The sequence below is a fragment of the Stegostoma tigrinum genome, chromosome 12 (assembly GCF_030684315.1).
Source record: "Stegostoma tigrinum isolate sSteTig4 chromosome 12, sSteTig4.hap1, whole genome shotgun sequence".
NCBI classification, from domain to species: domain Eukaryota; kingdom Metazoa; phylum Chordata; class Chondrichthyes; order Orectolobiformes; family Stegostomatidae; genus Stegostoma; species Stegostoma tigrinum.
This window is the reverse complement of record NC_081365.1, coordinates 68,998,806-69,019,321: the sequence shown is the minus strand read 5'-3', so window position 1 is coordinate 69,019,321 and position 20,516 is coordinate 68,998,806. Positions and strand designations below refer to the sequence as shown.

Here is a 20,516-nt window from a genome sequence, read left to right as displayed (position 1 = left end):
AGGTAACTCCAATCAAGCACTAACATGCTTGACTCTTAATCTCCCTCTGAAGTGGCCTAGCAAAACTCAGAGATTGTCACTGCCTCAGTTGATGCAAGACTCTACCACTTAATTCTAGCCTGTCCCTCAGGCTTGGAATGTCACTTGATCCTACACTGTCTAGCCCTATAAATAGCTGTATGACCCTTGATATAAAACTCTGGCCTCGAATATAGTATTGTCCGTATTACAAGAAGGAGCTCTATAGCCATTGAAATTGTCTATCCCTCACCCTTCTCCCCACCGTCTTTTTTTTTGAAAATACTAGAACACCTCTGTCTTGGCAGCAAAATATTCAAATGTTTAAAACAGTTGTCACTGCAATATATTAGCAACAGCAAATAGTTTAGCTCTGCCAGAAACTCTGAGTGCCCTCCTATTAGAACTCATGCCTATTGTATTTCATGGCTTTGCCTGAATTCTTTTTAAAATTTATAAATGGCCACAGTTCACACCAGGCAAATGTTAATGCTGGATTCAGAATCTGATGGCAAGCACATTCGGCACTCTCAGTTTTAACTCTAACTGAGATATAAGGTGATTATTAATAAAGTTCCTATCAAAGAAAGACTGTGCATTTACATACCAATTTTCACAACTTCAGGAAGCCCCAAATGGTTTTACAGCCAAGGAAATACTTTTGAAGCATCATAACTGTTCTAATGTCACATTCTTTAGCTACATGAATGCAAACCCAGGTAGTTTGCTAATGCCCACTATTGAAGGAAACCTGTCATCCTCACCCAATTTGACCTCTATATGATTCCAGTGCTACACCAACACAATAACTGTGAACTATCCTCTGATTTGAGGCTGCACTCTAATTATCACAAAGATTGTCCAAGAAGGCAGTCTGTGACCACCTTCTCAGAGCTAGGAAAGAGGTAATAAAGACTTGACTACTATAATAGCTCTGGTGGGGAATTTGGTTCACAAGAAGCATCTCTCAATCCATTGAAAATAGTTGCTAGGAAAAGTTATATAAAAGTTAATGCAAGAGAGCACAGTCAATTTAACAGCAATAACAGAAGTGCATAACTGTGTTGTACATAGCAATCATCCAGTTGACTAAGACTTCAACACAAACCAGAATATATGAATAGAAGGGTGAAATATTCTAAACCTGAAAGATTTAGAGGCACTAAGTGAAATAATCGTCCATGGTTTATATGAATATAAGTCATACAAATGATAAATTGCAGGTAGATGTTTAAAAACTGAATGCCAAGGCTGCCTTGAGATTTGCTGGCAAAATACGGTGACCTTTTGGGATGTTTGTGTGCAATGAATGCACAGGAATGTTTTATGTACCAGATCAATCAAAAGCTACCAATGGTGTTAAAATGGTTGTCAGTGGCGAAAGATTTTCTGGAACATCTAAACAGCAGTAGGCTAATAGATTTTTATTTCAAATTTGAGGACTTTAAACCCTCTGATATGAACATGAAGCAGATTAGTTCTTAGCATTGTTTGATACTCAATCCATACAGGTCACCACTTAGTACTCTTGCCTTTGTGTCAACTGGTTAAATAAACTGGTTAAGTCATGTACTTAAAATTCATAACTGAGGGAGTGCTGCACTGTTGGAGGTGTTGTCTTTAAGACAAGGAGTTAAACTGAGATTCTCTCTGCCTCCTTAGATGGATATAAAATGCTCTGCAGCCCTATTACAAGGAGAACAGGGAGTTCTTTCTGATGCATTTTCCAATATCGATCCTTCAACTAATATCACTAAAAGAGAGATCAATATTTAAATGGTATTTGTGGGAACTGGCAGATGTGCAAATTCACTCTTGTGTTTCCTACCTTACAACGACAACTGCGTTTTAAAAGTACTTCATTGGCACCCCGAAGGCTGGTAAGTTTTAAGTTAGTTTCTTTGGGTCAAAAGGAGCAGGATCCACAAAAGAAACCTGAACTCTGCCATGCCAGACTACAGTTCCATTTTTGGCCGAGACAACTGTGCATCAGACTGATGATTTTTATTTCCTCTTTTCCCATTAATTTCCTATTGTTCTGAGAACATTGATCTTTGATTTTAACCATTGAGTGAAACATTCTCTATACCATTAGTACGATAATCAATTACAGTAGGAATCCTGCATGTTGACAGCTCTTTCTAGCATGTTCTCATGTTGACAGTGGGTGAGATAGAATTAATTCTTCATTAAGGAACAAATGTCAGCTATACATAAACCAAAAGACTGCTCCAGGCAATAGGCACAATAAAATCTGCTTTGACAAATGGGGTTGATTACTAGTCTGTGCCAGTGTCATGTTTTACACCATCAGTTTAAAAACTACACCACGGCAGGGACTAAACCTCAACAAAGCTTGGAGTTTGTCATATGGGTCAATGTGCTTTCATACTGAAGATTAATGGAATCCCTCATGTCAGGAAACTTGCTTTTCATTCCAAACAATTCCAATTCATATGTGTGATCCAGAATAGTTATTAAATCCCATGATATTGCCAGGGTGCTTGGAAACTCTGCAAGCATCTATTATTTTGGCAGGTTTCTACGAGGATACGTATCAATTTTGTGTTGGTCTAATGAGAGAATTTGTGCATTTTATTTGACAGCTTGCTAACAGATGTTCCTGTCTTTTTGCTGCAGATCTGTCAGTGTCTAGTCCTTTTCGTATTAAGTGGGAGCAAGGCTCGAATACTTGATTACCATTAATCTGGCATCATGGAATGTGAACTGTACTCAGCGATCAATTCAGAAAACACAAATTCTGATATGTCCAAATCAAACATATACAAACTTAACAAAATGCACATATCCATCTTAGCCTAGTTCCACAAAGCACCTCCTTACCCAACCACACCCCTATTGCCTACACCCTCATAGACTCTTATAGTACAAGGGTTGGCCATTCAGTTCATTGTGTCTGCATTGCGTCTTTGAAAGAGATACCTAATTACTCCCACTTTCACTATTTTTCGCCATAGTCAAAAATGAATATTTCCAACATGTTTATATCTCCACATAAATGCAATTCCCTCATAAAAGTTACTATTGAATCTGCTTCTACGACCTTTTCAAGTGGCACATTTCATCCCATAATGCATTAAAAAGTCTGTTAGTTATTCTCTGGTTCTATTGGAATTTGACATAAATGATGGAATTTTATTGAGGACATGGATGAAGGTAAATTATACAACATATAGTATCAATTGAATTTAATCATTCTTGATTTGTGGTCTTTTTTAAATCTAATGAGCTGTGCAATTCAACGATTGGGATAACTTTCAATCCGATCACCACAATGGGGGCAAGGTAGTGTTGGTTGCAACCAGCATACTTGTGGAAACTGACATTGTGTTTTAGATTAATGTAGGTTATCAACAGTACCAAATTTAAGAAAGAATCACAGAGACACTGTGTCATAGTCACTGTCAAACATAATTTCTTTTATTCGGGGGTATTGTGGCTTATTACCCATCCCTAATTGTCCAGAAGGCAGGTAAGAGTCAACTGCATTGCTGCAAGTCTGAAATCATATACAGGCCAAGTCTAAAAAGGATGAGAACTGTCCCTTCTCTAAGGGACATTAGCAAACCAGATGGCTTTTGCAATGATCAACAGTAATTACACAGTTATCTTGAGGCTGGCTCTTTTCTTTATTCCAAACATGTATTAAATTCAAGTTTCTCCATCTGCCATGGTGAAATTTCAGAAAACTAGCCTCAGGTTCTGGATTACTCAGCCAGTGGCATTATCACAACATCACTGCCTCCCCTAATTTAAGGTTATTTGCAAATATGAATAAGAGTTGTGTGTGGATTGGAATCTGAAATGGAAGGTCAGAGACAGAGTCATGAAAGAGGAGAAAATGTGCTCTGTGCCAACAATAGGTCTCTCAGTAATATGGACAACTGGTGCGTTTCCTGAAATAACTGAACGCAAGAGCACAATTACACCATCACCAGGATGCTTATTTCCAATTCTTGTCCTGTAGATTTTTTTTTTACAATATCACTTAATTAATTTTCTCCACTTAGCGCTTGGAGTAAATTCTTCACACTTTACTTCCACACTGAAAATTAATCCCTGGAATTGCATGTGAAGGAAAATGCTGAAAAAAAATTGTACATTTGCAACTGTCTCAATCTTCGATGCACAGTAATGACTTCCATTTGAACCCCATGGATGTGAAAATTGGACATGAGCAGCTAAGTAAAACCAACAAATTGCATTGGTCAATTGTTATAGAATCCCTACAGTGTGAAAGCAGACCATTTAGCTCATCAAGTCCACATTGACCCTCCAAACAGCATCCTACCCAGACCCACTTCATCCCTGTAACTCTGCATTTCCCATAGCTAACGCACCTATTCTGTACATCCCTGGACACCATGGGAATTTAGCATGGCTTCCTAAGCTTACACCATTAGACTGTGGAAGGAAACTGGAGCACACAGAGGAAACCCACACAAAGACAGGGAGAATGTGCAAACTCAATGCCCATGGTGTTGCCCAAGGATCGATTCAAACCCGGTCCCCAGTACTGTCGGGCAGCAGTGTTAACCACTGATCCACCACGCTGCTGTGTGGGAGCTATTATTGTCTATTATTATTGTCAAAGTAACTGTACATCAGGTGCAGCATATACCAGGCAACCATTTCAAAAATGGCAATTTGAAACCCCACCCAAATACAATTTCACCTGAATGTCATAATGCAGTTGATGACAGCATTCGACATGGAAGGTTTTGAAACAGTTATAGAGTCGTACGGCACAGAAACAGACCCTTTGGTCTAAACAGTCCATGCCAACCATAATCTGAAACTAAACTTGCCTGCGCTTGGCCCATATCCCTCCAAGCCTTCTTATTCATATTCTTATCAAAATGTCTTTTAAACATTGAGACAATACCCGCATCTACCACTTCCTCTCAAAATTCGTTCCACACATGAACAACTCTGGAAAAAAGTTGCCCCTCATGTCTTTTTAAAATCCTTCTCCTGTCAGCTTAAAAATATACACCCTAGTCTTGAAATCCCCCAACCTAGGGAAAAGGCACCTGCCATTCAAATTATCTATAGCCTTTTAAAAACCTCTATAAGGTCGCCCCCTCAACCTCTTATGCTCCAGCAGAAAAAATGCCAGCCTATCCAGCTTCTCCTCATAATTCAAACTTTCCATGCCCAGCAATATCCTGGTAAATCTTTTCTGAACCCTCTCCAGCTTGATCATATCCTTCCTATAACAGGATAACCAAAATTGTACATGGTACTCCAAAAGAGGCCTTAACAACATCCTGTATAACCTCAACATGACTTCCCAACTCCGGTACACAAAGGTCTGGGCAATGAAGGGCAAGCATGCTAAATGCCTTCTTAACCACGCTGTCTACATGTGACACAAATTTCAAACAATTATGTACCCGAACCTCTAGGTCTCTCTGTTCTACAACACCACCCAGGGCCCTACTTTGAACTGTATAAGTCCTGTCCTTGTTTGCTTTACCAAAACACAATACCTCAAATTTAGCCAAATTAAACTTCATCTGCCACTCCTCAGTCCATTGAGCCAACTGATCAAGATCAGTTAGGAAATCCAAATAGATAAGTTACAAAGCACAACACAGTACCTCCCCTCCAATTCCCCAAACAGTTTCAATAAACCAAATGTCAGTTTGGTAGGATTTAGCTCCAAAACTACTGGTCCAATCATCAAAGGGTTTAAGGGCTGCAATTAGTCTGTGGCTAAGTTGGCATCTTCTGATTTACAGATCACTGACAGTGACTGGTTGCTGGCCAAGAAACAATGCCACTCCCTACCATGTATCTGTAATTGAATAGCTTATCACATCCTTCTAACTCCCTTGAGGGACCAAGAACATGATAAGTGAAATTACTCATGCAAAATGACCTGGAGATAATTCCTTTTGAAATTTGTAAAACTTTGGAGTTGGTTCTTTCATTAAAAATTTGTGCATTGGAAAAGGATGACAACAATCTATTTATATCAATATTAGAAGGGCTACTTACACAAAAATCCACAGTTTGTGCAGTAACTTCTGTCCAGCAACCATGAATTCTGAAGTACTATGCATTGCTTTCTAAATTTTTCAGATTAATTTAACTATAAATATGTACTTTACTTGATTTATAAAGTCCATCTTTATACATGTAGCCAATGACATACATTGTTCCTGAAAATAATTATCTTGGTCGGATCCTGAAGTTATTTCCATCGCAGATATTCTTAACTGTGTGAAGTCTCACATTTAATCTTAAATCTTATTCAATTGTGCATTAGAATACACCAAGTGAATTAATGCTGCGTGGTTTTAAGTATTTCTCCAATTTTACTGGAGTTTCTGTCGTCACTATGGAAACAAATCAAATGTGTTCACTATAAGAATTGACAGTATCTTCCAATAAGGTATTTTGGTATTCAGCAAAGGCATTTAATATTCAGTAGCTGAACTGGGATATCTGAAATGGAACAGGTTTACCTTATATTTGTGAGTGCCTATAAAGCTAGTGTTGTCTGTGCTGTTTGATCTTTCAGTCCAGTAACTTAGAATGAGCATGTTAGATATATTAAGAGTTTCAGGAATGTCCGCTTGGTGCACTTTAGGTTCAACGTGAACTGATGTAGCAAGATAGTGTTGTTGCTTCTCCTGCAGTTCATAACACATTGTCACGTGGTAATATTTATGCATTTCTTTTTGATTCGCTGTCAGGACATGGTGTCAATTAGGTTGATCTTTACCGCCTGTCCTTAGTTTCTGTGACAACTCAGTGACTTCATAATCTATGTCTGATTCAGTTAAGTCGATCAGGTTGATACATAGATACAGAACATCAGACAAGTTAAAGATGACAGGTTTCTTTTGCTAGGACTTTCGGAAAAGAAATGGATGGTCTACAGGGGAACAGCTTTTTGTGTATAATTTTTATGATTTGGAAGTATGAGCGAAGGAGGCAAAACAATAACTTTGAAACATGAACTGGACATGAGCAGAAAAAGAAAATGCAGGACTATTTTCAAATCTAAATAGTCAAGTGGTGGCTGAAGCCTATTCTTCATACATCCATGCGTATTTACTAAGAGAGACATGTATTACTTCTGCCATCCAATAACCATGGATTTTTGTGTGTGTGTAAATATACTGCCTGTTCTAAAAGTAGGTGTACTACCACAGGACCATAAGAACCATCAATTTCTGTATATGAGTATATGTGAAGTTCCAGTTAATATCCAACCAAATCAGTACAAATACCCAATCAATATACCATTGACGAAGAGTGCTTGTGGTGTTGCAGTTACGTCCCTCCTTGTAGAGGGAGGGAAAGATGTTCAAACCCCATCCATGTTATACCAAACTACTCCATCTCCTTCCAAGAACTTAAGAACATAAGAAATAGGAGCAGGTGTAGGCTATCTGGCCCATTGAGCCTGCTCTGCCATTCAATAAGATTGTGCCTGATATTTTCATGGACTGAGCTCTGCTTATCTGCCTACTCATCATAACCCTTAATTTTTTTACTGTTGAAAAATCTGGTGAAGGTATCCTTAACTGCTTCATTCAGCATGGAATTCCACAGGTTCACAACCCCTTAAGTGAAGAATTACCTCTTCAACTCATTCCTAAATCTGCTCCTCCTTATTTTGAGGCTAAACCCCCAATTTATAGTTACATCCACCAGTGGAAACAACCTCCCTCCTGCTATCTTATGTATTCCCCTTATAATCTTTTATGTTTCTGTAAGATTCCACCTCATTCATCTAAATTGCAATATAGTCCCAGACTACTCAATCTCTCCTCACAAACCAACACTCTCAATACCAGAATCAACCTATTGTACCTCATCTACACCTGCTCCAGTGACAATACATCCTTTGCCATGGAGCACCAAAATCTGAACTCCAGATACTCCCTCACACAGTGGTCCCATGTGTATACTAAACCACAACAGTAAATTCAGATATGTGGAAGTACCCCTCAACATTCCCTGCCGTTATGCAGTAAAACAAAAGAACACTGATTCCAAAGTGTTACATGGCAATAACATAAAATACTAACATGACAATCTCACAATAAATGATGAAGAAGTGAATATTATTTTATGTGTGTATATTTTAAAAGCAAGAAGAACAAAAACACATCAATAATATGAGGCTGCCCCATTATATTTTTGTTCTTTAAATTAAATTTGGAGTTAAAATCCACATACCTGCTCAGTAGTTGTTAAAGATACCATTGTACTGTGTAACGTGCATTTTCTCCTCATGTCTAGCACAACATTTCTCCCTCATATACTATTACTAAGAAGAAGGTTATTAATTTCTCTTTGCTGTTTGTGGGATGTCACTGATATAGAATCACAGTTCATTTTACTTGAGCTAATCACCAAAAATAATATTGTCTGTGCACCTTCTGCAAAATGATGTTACATGCAAGAGGTTTGATTTAATCTAAATAGTTCAAAATGTGCTGGAAAAGCTTAGAAAGTCAGGTAGCATCTGTGGAGAGAAAAATAGAGTTAACATTTCAGGTCCAATAGACTTCTTTAGACTCCTAATTTTATTTATACAAGTATGCAAAAACTAGCAAAATTATTTGGTTTTATGCATACAGGCAATTATATTAGAAACAAGAAATGTAATTGAATTTATACATGAGACTGGTGAAGGCCTTTTTGTAGTGTTGCATGCCATTCTGAGTTCATAAGAAGGATATTTGATTGGAAGAATAGATACAGTAAAAAGATATTCCAACACAATGAGCAGAATAAGAACTTGATGTTATCAGGAAAGACTTTAAAATTGAGTCAATTTTATCCAGAATAGACAACAGTCGGGGAAATCTAATATAGATTTTCCAACTTATGACTTTTTTGAGTACATACCTATATTGTTTGATTGGAAGATCAACCAAGAATAATTACCACTAAAATAAGAAAGGAGCAACAGAATTATTTTTGTGCAAAGAATTGTTTGAAACTGTAATGCCCCCTGAAAAATATTATTATTTGGATGTGCTCTTTCCATTTTTTCACAGGGTATTTGAGGCGCTGACTGAGTCAACATTTATTGTCCTTCCCTCATACGGCAATGGGCTACCATATTGAACTGCTGTAATCTACATGATGTAGGGGCAACACAGTGGCTCAGTGGCTAGCACAGCTGCCTCTCAGCACCAGGGACCTGGATTCAATTCCACCCTCAGGTGACTGTCTTTGTAGAGTTTGCACGTTCTCCTCCGTGCCTGTATAGGCTTCCTCTGGGTACTTCGGTTTCCTCCCATGGTCCAAAGATGTGCAGGAGGATTCACCACACTAAATTGCCCCAGGAATATGTAGGTTGGGTGGATTAGCCATAGAAATATAGGGTTACGGGGATTAGGGTAGGGGATGGGTCTGAGTGGGATGCTCTTTGGAGGATCTGTGAGACTTGATGGGCTGAATGGCCTGCTTCTATGCTGTAGGGATTCTATGAAACAGTGCAATTAGAGAGGGAGTTCCACGATTTTGATCTCAGACAGCCAGGTCATTCTGATTACACACATTTCTCAGTCTGTCACAGTTCAAGTAAAATAAACTTTCATGATAGTAGAACATTCAAAGAACTTCACAAATTATTGTAGGCTTCCTTTATAATAAGGAATTATTGAACTATTTGGCTTTTACAACAATCTGTCAGATTTATGATAATTTTAACTCTACTCTTTTTGCTGAATTTCAAAGATAACGTTTTACATTTCACAAAGTTCTCCTGAAATATGCTTTCAATGTACATCTAATCAATTCTCTGAACTTTGGCACATTCAATTTAGTCTTTATTACAAAACAGTATTTATCACAAACCAGATTCAGAAAGAATTCTCCAACGTCCTGCTCTCACTTTACCAACACACCCACCTGTCCCCTTCACAACCCCGCTATGTAAGCAAAGGATTCAGATGAAAATTTTGATAGCAATTGCTGTTGTGCTTCTCTATTTCATATTGCCTGACTTGCAGTCATGTTAATAATTCATCCTATAAATTATTTTTACAAATATGAAACAACAGGAATTTCCAGCTCTGGTTCTAACAAACACTTGAAATGAGTGAAACATCGTGTAGACTATAAGTAGCTCCATTCAATCCACAGTGGCCCATGACTCAACTAGAACTGAAAAACTAAGATAGCCACTTTTTTGGAGAGGCCCGTAGCAGACAGTAAAATATTGGCTTGTGTCCAAGCAATTTTTTTTCATTTCTTAAGAAAAGTTATAGGGATTGTTGTAAAACTAATTTGAGAACAACAGCTGAGCAATACTTCATACTGGCCCAGACCCATTAAAAAGGTAATGCAAATATTAAAATAAAGGTAACTTTGAGCAGTTTGCTCATACTAAGAAGCAAAGCAAATCGGTCATTCAGAGTATCTCATGACTGTTCTATCATTCCGACAGATCATGCCTGATCTGTGGCTCAACTCCATTTATGCATCTGTGTTCCATATCCCTAGATACACTTGCGCAGCAAAAATCCATTGACCTCAATCTTGAAAATTTCAATTGAACAAGTATCTTCAACTATTTTTGGGAGAATGTTCTGTATTTCAGTGCCCTTTATGTGAAACAGTGAATGTAATCCAGATGATGTATTTTGTTTGACTGCTCCTCTCTTTTTAGATATTGGGGATGAGCACATGTTCAGGATAGTACTGATATCTATTGTGTAAAGATGGTCCTGTAATACAAGTTCACTATTCTTCACAAGACATGTGAATGCCCTGTTTCTTGTTATTTCTTGACCTTTGCTCAGCAATATGTACAGATGGGCTTAATTTTAAGAGAAGAAGCCCTTTTATTTGCCTTAGATTTTGTAAGAGCTGTAGATTGAACATTAACAGTCAGTAGCAGAAACATTTGGAGATCAGTTGCTGCTGATCTGGTAGAAAGCTATCCATGAAGACCTAAGAGATAATGGGAACTGCAGATGCTGGAGAATCCGAGATAACAAAGTGTGAAGCTGGATGAACACAGCAGGCCAAGCAGCATCTCAGGAGCACAAAAGCTGACGTTTCGGGCCTAGACCCTTCATCAGAAAACCTCTCAATTTGCTGTTGCATGGATTTCAATTCTTCCAATGTTAGTTTGATCCTGGGGTCAAGTCAAGATGATCCCTAAACATCTAACTGCATGATGTCAACAAGTAAGGCAAACAGTCAATCACAATGAAGAATTTTCACAAACAACAAACCCAGAAGTAAAATACACCGACATTTCTTCACTTTTAATTGAATTTCACAGAGTGAGAAATAAACATTGGAAAGTAAAAATCTTTATTATTAGATGAAATATAATTTTAAAAAATAAATTACATTGAAAACTAATTTTCAAAATAGATCTAACAGGTCAAAACTGAGCATCAATAAGCTGCCGTGAGCTACCCGCAACTGAATGATATTCACCACACTCTGTAAACACATGGTCTGCCATATCCTTCGCTCTAACATTACCATCAAGCCAGGCGATCAGCTTTGGATCAATGAAGATTATGGGAGACCATTTCAGGAATAGTGCCAGGCATTGGTAAAAATAAAGTGCCAACTTGGTGACAACTCAGCTTAAAACAACATGCATGCTAAGCAACAGAGGCAAGTGTTAAACAAACTAAATGATTCCAAACAAAGGGATCAAATCAACACTCTGTAGTTCTGTCATATCCAGTCATGGATTACAATAGACAATTAAATAACTTAAAAACAAATTAAGAAGAGGTGCCTTTATCACCCATCCCTACTTGCTCTGGTAATAGACATGTGTGTTATGCTTCAACTGTTACAATCCACATGATCAAGATGCTTCCACAATATTGTTAAATGAGGATTAACAGGATTTTGATATAGCACTAATGAAGAATTGAAAAAGGGAAGTTTAATAAAACGGCTTCAAATTTAAATTTTTCCTCATTCATCAGCAGGTTTGAACTAAGTAGTACTGAGCAACTGTAGTAGAATAATTTAGTTGAGGATTCAGCCCATCTCATGCTTTAAGAAATTGAGTCATTTCCAACCTCAGGTCAAATATTGAGACAAACCTGGAGATCATTGGGCTAGCAGAGTGGAGCACCGCACTGTACAAAATTTTTGGATGGAGGGGAAATTGCTGGCTTGACATGAGTTTAGCAAACTTCAAACACAACCCACTCCTATGTATATTCTACAAATAAATCAGAGTTTTCAAACAACTTCTCCTAATGTCATGGTCTTGATAAACAAAACAGTAGTAAACTTACGAGATAACAAGGTGTAGAGCTGGATGAACACAGCAGGACAAGCACCATCAGAGGAGCAGGAAGGCTGACGTTTCGGACCTAGACCCTTCATCAGAAATGGAGGAGGGGAAGGAGGTTTTGAAATAAATAGGGAGCGAGTGGGAGGCCGGTAGAAAATGGATAGGGCAGAAGATAGGTGGAGAGGAGACAGACAAGTCAAAGAGGTGAGGATGGAGCCAGTAAAGGTGAGTGTAGGTGGGGAGGTAGGGAGGAGTTAGTCCAGGGAGGACGGACAGGTCAAAGGGGGTGGGATGAAGTTAGTAGGTAGGAAATGGGGGTGCGGATTGAGGTGGGAGGAGGGGATAGGTGAGAGGAAGAACAGGTTAGGGAGGCAGAGACAAGCTGGGCTGGTTTTGGGATGTGGTAGTGAGAGGGAAGATTTTGAAGCTTGTGAAATCCACATTGATACCATTGGGCTACCTAGAAACCGATATCCATTTCAAGCCCACCGACTCCCACAGCTGCCTAGAATACACCTCCTCCCACCTATGTTCCTGCAAAAATGCCATCCCCATTCCCAATTCCTTCACCTCCGTCTCCGCCTCTGCCTCATCTGCTCCCAGGATGATACATTTCACTAGCGAGTTTTGAGAAGATTTGTAGCTCAGGTTGAGGTTCTGGATGTGAGTTTGCTTGCTGAGCTGGAAGGTTTGTTTTCAGACGTTTCATCACCATTCTAGGTAACATCATCAGAGAGCCTCCGACGAAGCCATGTTACCCATCAATGCAAACACATGTACAGTCGCATCTTGTTTGCTTTGTGGCTGAAGACATCAGTTCGATAGTTCAGAATTGAACTTGATGTATATCATAATTTACAGCTTCTCTGAAAAGAAACCTAGCTATGGTCAGATTGAAATTTTGTGCTTTATTTTTATTCATAAGATATAAATGTTTCTGGCAAATCCATCAATTATTGTCCATCCTTAGTTACCCCTTTTGATAAAACTTCAGAGGGCAGCTAATGATCAATTAAAGTATGGAACTGAATTTATATATCGGTCAGACTGGATGAAGACACGAGGTTCCATTATCTGAAGGATATACAGTTGAAGTTTATTTTTAAATTCATGTGTATATAGCATCTTTTATGACCGTAGGACACACCAAAATCTTTACAGCCAATTAAGTAATTTGTTCTGCAGTTACTACTGCAACTGCTATTGATTGGAAAGAAAGAGAATGCATGTCTACAGGCAGGTTGAACTAATTGGATAGCTCTTCAAAAGACAGAAGGAGGCCCAATCACCTCTTATTTTGCTGAATGAGACAGTGAAATGCATCAATATTATGCATAATATGGGTCAGCTACAGTGAGATTCATACCTGAAGATATCGCCAACTGAATCGCAACACTTCCTGCTTCAATACTAGGGCTTAAAGCTGAACTAAACAATCGCAGGCAATTGATTATAAATATAAAGAATAAGACTTTCCACCACAACAGCTTTGATTAATTCCCTCTGTGCTGTTCAAAATCATCGTTAGTTGGTGAGGAATTGAGATGTGCAATATTGTACAAAGTCAAAATAACTTTCAAAACTCTCTGCAGATGCTCGCTGGACATCCTATTGACTTAGAATTATTGCCTATGCTTTGTCATATCTCTGGTGATGTCATCATATTATCTCCCACCCACAACCACACAATCCTGCCTCTGGTTGTCCACATGCCCATAAAACGATGCACCAGCTGCTACATCAATCAAAAATTTGATATTTTATCCTTTTTCCATTTATCTGATATTTTTATAATTATTCATGGAATTGCATAGTACAGCACAGATAGAGACTCTGGCTGATTGAGAATGTCTTTGAAAGAGCAACGCAGTCCATCCCAATCCCCATTTCTTCCCTGTATCACTGCATTTTTATCTCCTTGGTGTATTTTTTGAAAATTCCCCTTGAAGGCCACTGTTAAATTTGTAACCATGACTCTGTCAGGTAATACATTCCAATTTAAACTGCCAGTTGCAGAAAAATTATGTTTCCTCATGGCACCTCAGATCCTTTTGCAATTCATTTAGATTTGTGCCCTTGAGTTACCAGTCCTTCAGTTATTGGAAACAGAAACCCTGCATGATTTTGAACACCTCTATCAAATCTCTTCTTAACCTTATCAGTTCTAAAGTGAACAACTCAGCTTCTTCAGTCTATCCATTTAGCTGCAGCTAATTCCTGGACCCATTCTAGAATATCTCAATTGCACTGTCTCCAAATCCTTCCCAAATGAGTGCCCCGAGTTGGGATAATACTACAATGTGGACTGCAGTAATATTTTGTGTAGATTTAGCTTATCTTCCTTGCATTTGTGTCTGTGACTATCTTTACAAAGTCCACGGTGTGATATACTTTATTAAATGCTTTGTTAAGTTGTCTTGTCACCTTTCAAAGATTTATACATATGCACCGTCTCTTTTCCTGAAACCCTTTTCAAATTGTGTTGTTAAGCATCTCCTTATCCTTTCTACCAAACTGCATCTTTTTTTATTAACGAATTCAAATCCACTCAAGCCCATGATACCATTTGGTATCCTCCGGGTTATTTTCACAATTTTCCAAACTGATTACTATACTTCCAAGTTTTATGTCATCTGTGAGTTTTGAAACTATGCCCATGTCCAAGCCATTGATGTACATCAAAAGCAGCAGGCGTAAAGAAAAGTAGTCAAAAAATGTTTCATTTAATAGAACAAAAACAAAGGCAGAATCTTGCCAGCCTTCCCAGTCCTTTAATGATGCGGGCCCTGGTGAGAAACAGAGAAAAATCAGGTGAGATGTCCAACAAGACCTTTCTCAATGTCAAGATCAAAGACAACCAACCCAGGCCTGGATATCAAGACATTTGTGCTGGTGAGGGGCCAGTAACAGGGATTACTGCTCATTATCACATCATTATCAACTAATCTCTCCTCACAAATATGCTGTTTCTAATTCTACTACTCTCCAAATAGCAATTAGAAGCCTAGAGTTCCTGACATGAAGATCAGACCCGGTTACCAGGTGACTCCAGCTTGTCTCTTGCTGTTTTGGATCTCTATCTTGGACATTAACTCCCCGATCTCAGAATACATGCAATGGGCAGCAATCACATGCACCCCAAGTCCATGGGCCTTTATCATCCAACATACAATCATGGAGTTATACAGCACAGAAACAGGCCCTTCGGTCCAACTCGCCCATGCCGACCAGATATCCTGAAGTGAACTAGTCCCATTTGCCAGCAATTGGTGCATTTCCCTCTAAACCTTCCTGTTCATGTACCCAAATGCCTTTTAAATGCTGTAATTGTACCAGTCTCCACTGCCTCCTCTGGCAGCTCATTCCATACACACACCAGCCTCTGCCTGAAAGTTTTGCCTCTCATGTCTCTTTTAAATCTTTCCCCTCGCACCTTAAACCTATGCCCTCTAGGGTAGAGGAATCCAAAACTATTCACTGTATCCATGCCCCTCATGATTTTTTAAACCTCTAAAACCCACTTTGGCACAACCATATCCACCAAGACCTTCCAGATTGATACCCTGCTTTGTGGTCAGCAATATCCCTTTATCTGCCACAACAGCGGCAAATGTCACAAATTATGCAAGGCAGCTCTTGGTTGACAGCACTTGAATGGGTGCACATGGCCCTTTTAAATATGGTGCCATTGCCAGAAATCCTGGTGTGAAACTTGGCGTGAAACTTTTTGTTTATGAAACATAAGAAAAAATGACAACTTTTATTTCTGGTAAGCTCACAGTTTCAAATGCACCTAGAGTTGGTTGAAGCAGCAATTTGCAGATTAATCTTTAATTTCAGAAGACTCCAAAGGTAATCTTGGAGAGCTAGCAGCCCTAAAGTGACTTCATGGTTTGCTTTTAGCACATCCGATTACTTCAGACATAATCAGACTAGTTTCTAGACTCAAATGCAAAAACACAAAGGCACTCAGCATTCACCACAGTTTACATCCATCTGCATTTCTTCTTTGTCTATCTTAACAAAAGTGTTAATCTATGTCATGATCATTAGCAAAGGCGTTAACTCATTATTGAGATGAAATCACATATTTACTAAAAGAAATAAGAAAAGAAGAGAAATTTCAGACCATTGGGTTAAATATTTTGCGTGATGATGTCTCTTGATGAACATTCAGATCCAACATTTTTAGAATAAAGCAAAGGTCATTAAATATAACAAACTCATAATATTTTGACAGACCATTTTCACATAACCACCATGTCAGCCAAGACTAGACTGTGTCAATCATGATTACAGCATGTTGCTTATGTCATTTAGTTAATATTCAAAAGTGTTTTTGACAAAGCTATTTGATCAAAAGTTTGTACAAACCTTTTTTTTAATTCATTGGCAATACTCTACTCTTATTTATACATGGAAGAGTGAACTGTAAAGTTGACATCAAGCTTATCAAGTCAATGTAAATAACAGGAAATCTTGCACTTAAGCCAATAAACTTTACTGATGTGCTATACTGTTACTTCATGATGATCATTCAGAGTAGTTTCAATCTGTAGTTTTTCAGATGTGACTCGGTGATATAAAAAAATGCTTTGCTGTCAGATGTTTGTGGGTTCAAGTCTCATGCCAGAGGTTTAATCAAGTAATCTAAGCTGACACTCAAGTGCAGCACTGACAGGTTGCTGCTGAGGAACAGGTGTTTTTTTTTTCAAATGAAGCATTAAATTAGGTATCTAGAATACCTATAGCACAGAAGGATGGGCCGATTCAGCCAACAAGTCCACTCCAACCCTCCAAAACACATTCCATCCAAACCCACCCTATCCCTGCATTTCCCATGGCTATTTCCACTATCCTGCACACTCCTGGACAGTATAGCATGGCCAATCCACCCAGCCTGCACATCTTTGGACTGAGGGAGGGAACCAGAGCACGCGGAGGAAACCCCCATGCAGACATGGGGAGAATGTGCAACTCCACACAGACAGTTGCCCGAGGATAGAATTGAACCCAGTTCCCTGGGGCTGTGAGGCTGCAGTGCTAACCACTGAGCCACCATCCTTCCCCAATCTAATGCACAAGCATCTCCTAGTATTCTGCGTGCATTTATCATTCAGCCAAAACCTGCAAACCAGCTATTTGGCATTCTTTAAAAATTATGTTTAATAACCAGAATAGTCTTTTCGCACACCTGAATGGCTTTTCCCACCACCAAGTCACTTGTGGCAAGTTTAACCTATTCACCACCACCAATAAAGCACCCATGTTTTCCAACTGATGCATTTACATGCAAAGCCTGTTAAAGGCAATGCAGACAACAAAAGGTGAAGGAGAGGAAGGGGGCTAATTCAGAATGGAGTTGGAAGGCTATCTAGCGTGTAATCTCACTGCCCGTGAGATCTCCTTGTGACTACACTTCAAAAGCTCATTGACTTAAATGTGCTTTGAAGCTTTTTAAAGTTGTGGAAGGTTGGTGTTGTAAGATCTCAAAATGTTCAATCAATGCAATGTTTTAAGATCATGTTCTAAAATTGACCTGCTGGGTATTTTTCACAATTGAAATGGCATAGTGTAAATGTTTCTTATGGTCCTCTTTAAGTTTTAGTAAAATATTACCACAATACCATGATAGCTTTTGCAAAAAAAGCAGAGCACATCACAAAGCAGGTTAAATTGAAAATGTTAATGTTTTTGCAAGTGAACTGCTGTTTTTAATATTTTCAACTGATCGTCACATTTCATGTTGGGCTATAAATAATATGAATTTCTTATGACTCATTTTATGCATTATTTCACTTTGGATTTTTAAATGATAATTGAGCTTCAATTGAATAAAGAATTTACAGGTATTTCACTGCACTTTCCCCTAACTGTAGGCCTCTTGCTGCTGGACTGATGACCTAAAGGCACTGGATTAGATCCTTGCACGTTGTTCATATCACTCCAGCAGAAGTGTGATTGAATTCAAGGGGTGCATAACATTACTTTTTACAATAGAAAATAGAGGTGATATTATCAAACTGAACATTGAATAAGAAGTTAACTCCAAAAGGTTTTAGCAGTCAGTAACACTTTCCAAACACTTTGATACAAACAGCTGTTGAATATTCTTGCTTGAGACTCCACACTAGGAACATACTGGTTTCTTGCTATTAAGTAATTGATTTTCAGTCATGACAAACATCTGACAGCAAAGCATATTTCCTGTTATTTACATTGACTTGATAAGCTTGATGGCACATGCAAGCACTGACAGTCAGTGCAGAAAGGTAGAAATAATCTAGTCATCTCTCAAAGCAGCGTAAATTTTGTTCCCAGTCACTCTGATGAGTTGCAAGCTGGACTGTGTTGTCCTATCCCTTCAAAATCAGGGTGAGATGTGCACTATTTCATAATAATCAGAAAATCCTTTAACATAAAATATTAGAACAACTGCGACAACCTGTTCATTGTATTCAACCTGTTATTGTCATGGTTTCACTTTAGCAGGGAAACTATGGCATCATCTGTGGAGACCAGTTTGAAGAATAGATGTTTTCTAATAAATCTGTTCAAAGATATTACGACACATCTTTGGAGCAGGTAACTTAGAGATAGAGACATTACCACTGTGCCACAAGAACCCAATCTGGGGAATCTAGTCAGTCCAGCTGATGAAATGACAGGCCTCCTGAAATACCCTGGGTTAATTTGCACACTTAGTATCTCAATCTCCCAATATTACTAAGGGGGATCGTTTAGGTCTCCTGATAGTTTCACCACCATTCATTCACAAACCAATTACTGCAACAAAACAGCAAACAAACAAAAGCGTTGATTGGTCAAAATAGCTTTCCGCTGATAGAGTTGAACAGAAAGTGACATTATTTCTTCAAAACATAAAACTGCAGGCGTTTCTTCGGATGACTAATTGTATCTGATATGCCGCAGGTATGGTTGATAACCCCAGTTATCTGTGCAGCCTGAAGACATGAGGGACAGTGCGCGCCACTGAATGGGTTCAGCCATTCTCAGTTCTTGCATGCACAGCATCATCCGCATTGCCACATTTGACAAAGAAGACAACAAGTTCGACTCGCCCCTAGCAAGGCGATGCTACTCCTCATACCAACAATGCACACATCAAAACTCTTGACACGGGTTAAATTCGTAATCCCTACCTCTGACCTCCAGACTATGTAGGACTGACTGTTAGCTTGATGTGACTTCCTCTGCAGCCACTTCCGCGGGGAGAACAAAGTGTTGCTGGCCAGGATTTGAGACTGGTTCCTGGGTAGGAACGAGAGGTCCCAGGTGGCGGTTCTCTTTCCACCTCCTCTGGGATCGTAGTCGAAGCTGAAGTTGGCGGAGAGAGACTTCTCCAGCGGGGAGCGGGGGCACTGCCTGTACCGCAGCGAGCGGGTGCTGACCAAGCTCTCGGCCGAGCTGCGAGGAGATAGGGGGCTGCTGGCACTCGCGTACTTGGACCTCAGGCAGGTACTCCGGGGCGTATCGAAATCGTCCGCCGCCAGCTCGCTGTCGGTGCCGTAGCCCCGGATGATCGCCGAGTCCAGGCTCCTGGTCTGGCGCAGTTTTCTCTTGGACATGGTCTTGGCCGATGGCGAGGAGCAAAAGAGAACCGTGTTTAACCATCCACCACCACCACCTCCTCCTCCTCCTCCTCCGGCAGCACCTCCACCTTGGTACAAGCCCTGAGCGGACATCTCCGGCAAGAGAGGTGTTTTGAACCCGGCAGCTGACTTTACTGTGTGTGTGCGCCCGTGAAGGTTGAGGGACGACTCGGTCCCATCAGCTGAGAGCCCGTCATCACGCACGGCGAGCCCAGACTCCAAAAGGCAACGATATCAACAGCTCCCCACCCAAGCGGGTGAATGAACGGGGCTTTTCTTTTTGTTCGGTTTTATTATTTTGGCCGGACTGGGGTGGAATGGAGCAGACAGGCGGAGCGCCGAGTGGGACTGAGCAGGAGGAGGAGGAGAGACCCAGGCAGCGTCTCCAACTCACATCCGCACCCTCCACTCTCACTAAAGGCTCTTGGCAAACTCCTATTAACCCTCGCGGGTCTGCACCCGCCCCGCCGACGCACAGCCAGAACTGTTGCTCAGAGATCAGACATGAGCAAGGGCTGTGAACGCTGGAAGCGGTCATTGCAACATCTGGAGCACGGGGCCGTGTCCATCTCGGTGTCAAAAGTCAATTAAAATACATTCGTATGTCGCCT

General features: G+C 39.7%; 1 protein-coding gene across 2 annotated transcripts in view; it reads right to left on the bottom strand.

Moving 5' to 3' along the window:
• The window catches only part of LOC125457243 (rho GTPase-activating protein 6), a 497,221-nt gene extending 476,907 nt beyond the window's left edge, over positions 1-20,314 (bottom strand). For both annotated transcript variants that reach the window (XM_048541196.2, XM_048541197.2), the window contains exon 1: positions 19,456-20,314. In XM_048541196.2, coding sequence (XP_048397153.1) covers positions 19,456-19,998 — 543 coding nt within the window. In that variant the 5' untranslated portion in view covers positions 19,999-20,314. The remainder of the gene's footprint in view (positions 1-19,455) is intronic.
• Between the last annotated feature and the right edge of the window lie 202 nt (positions 20,315-20,516).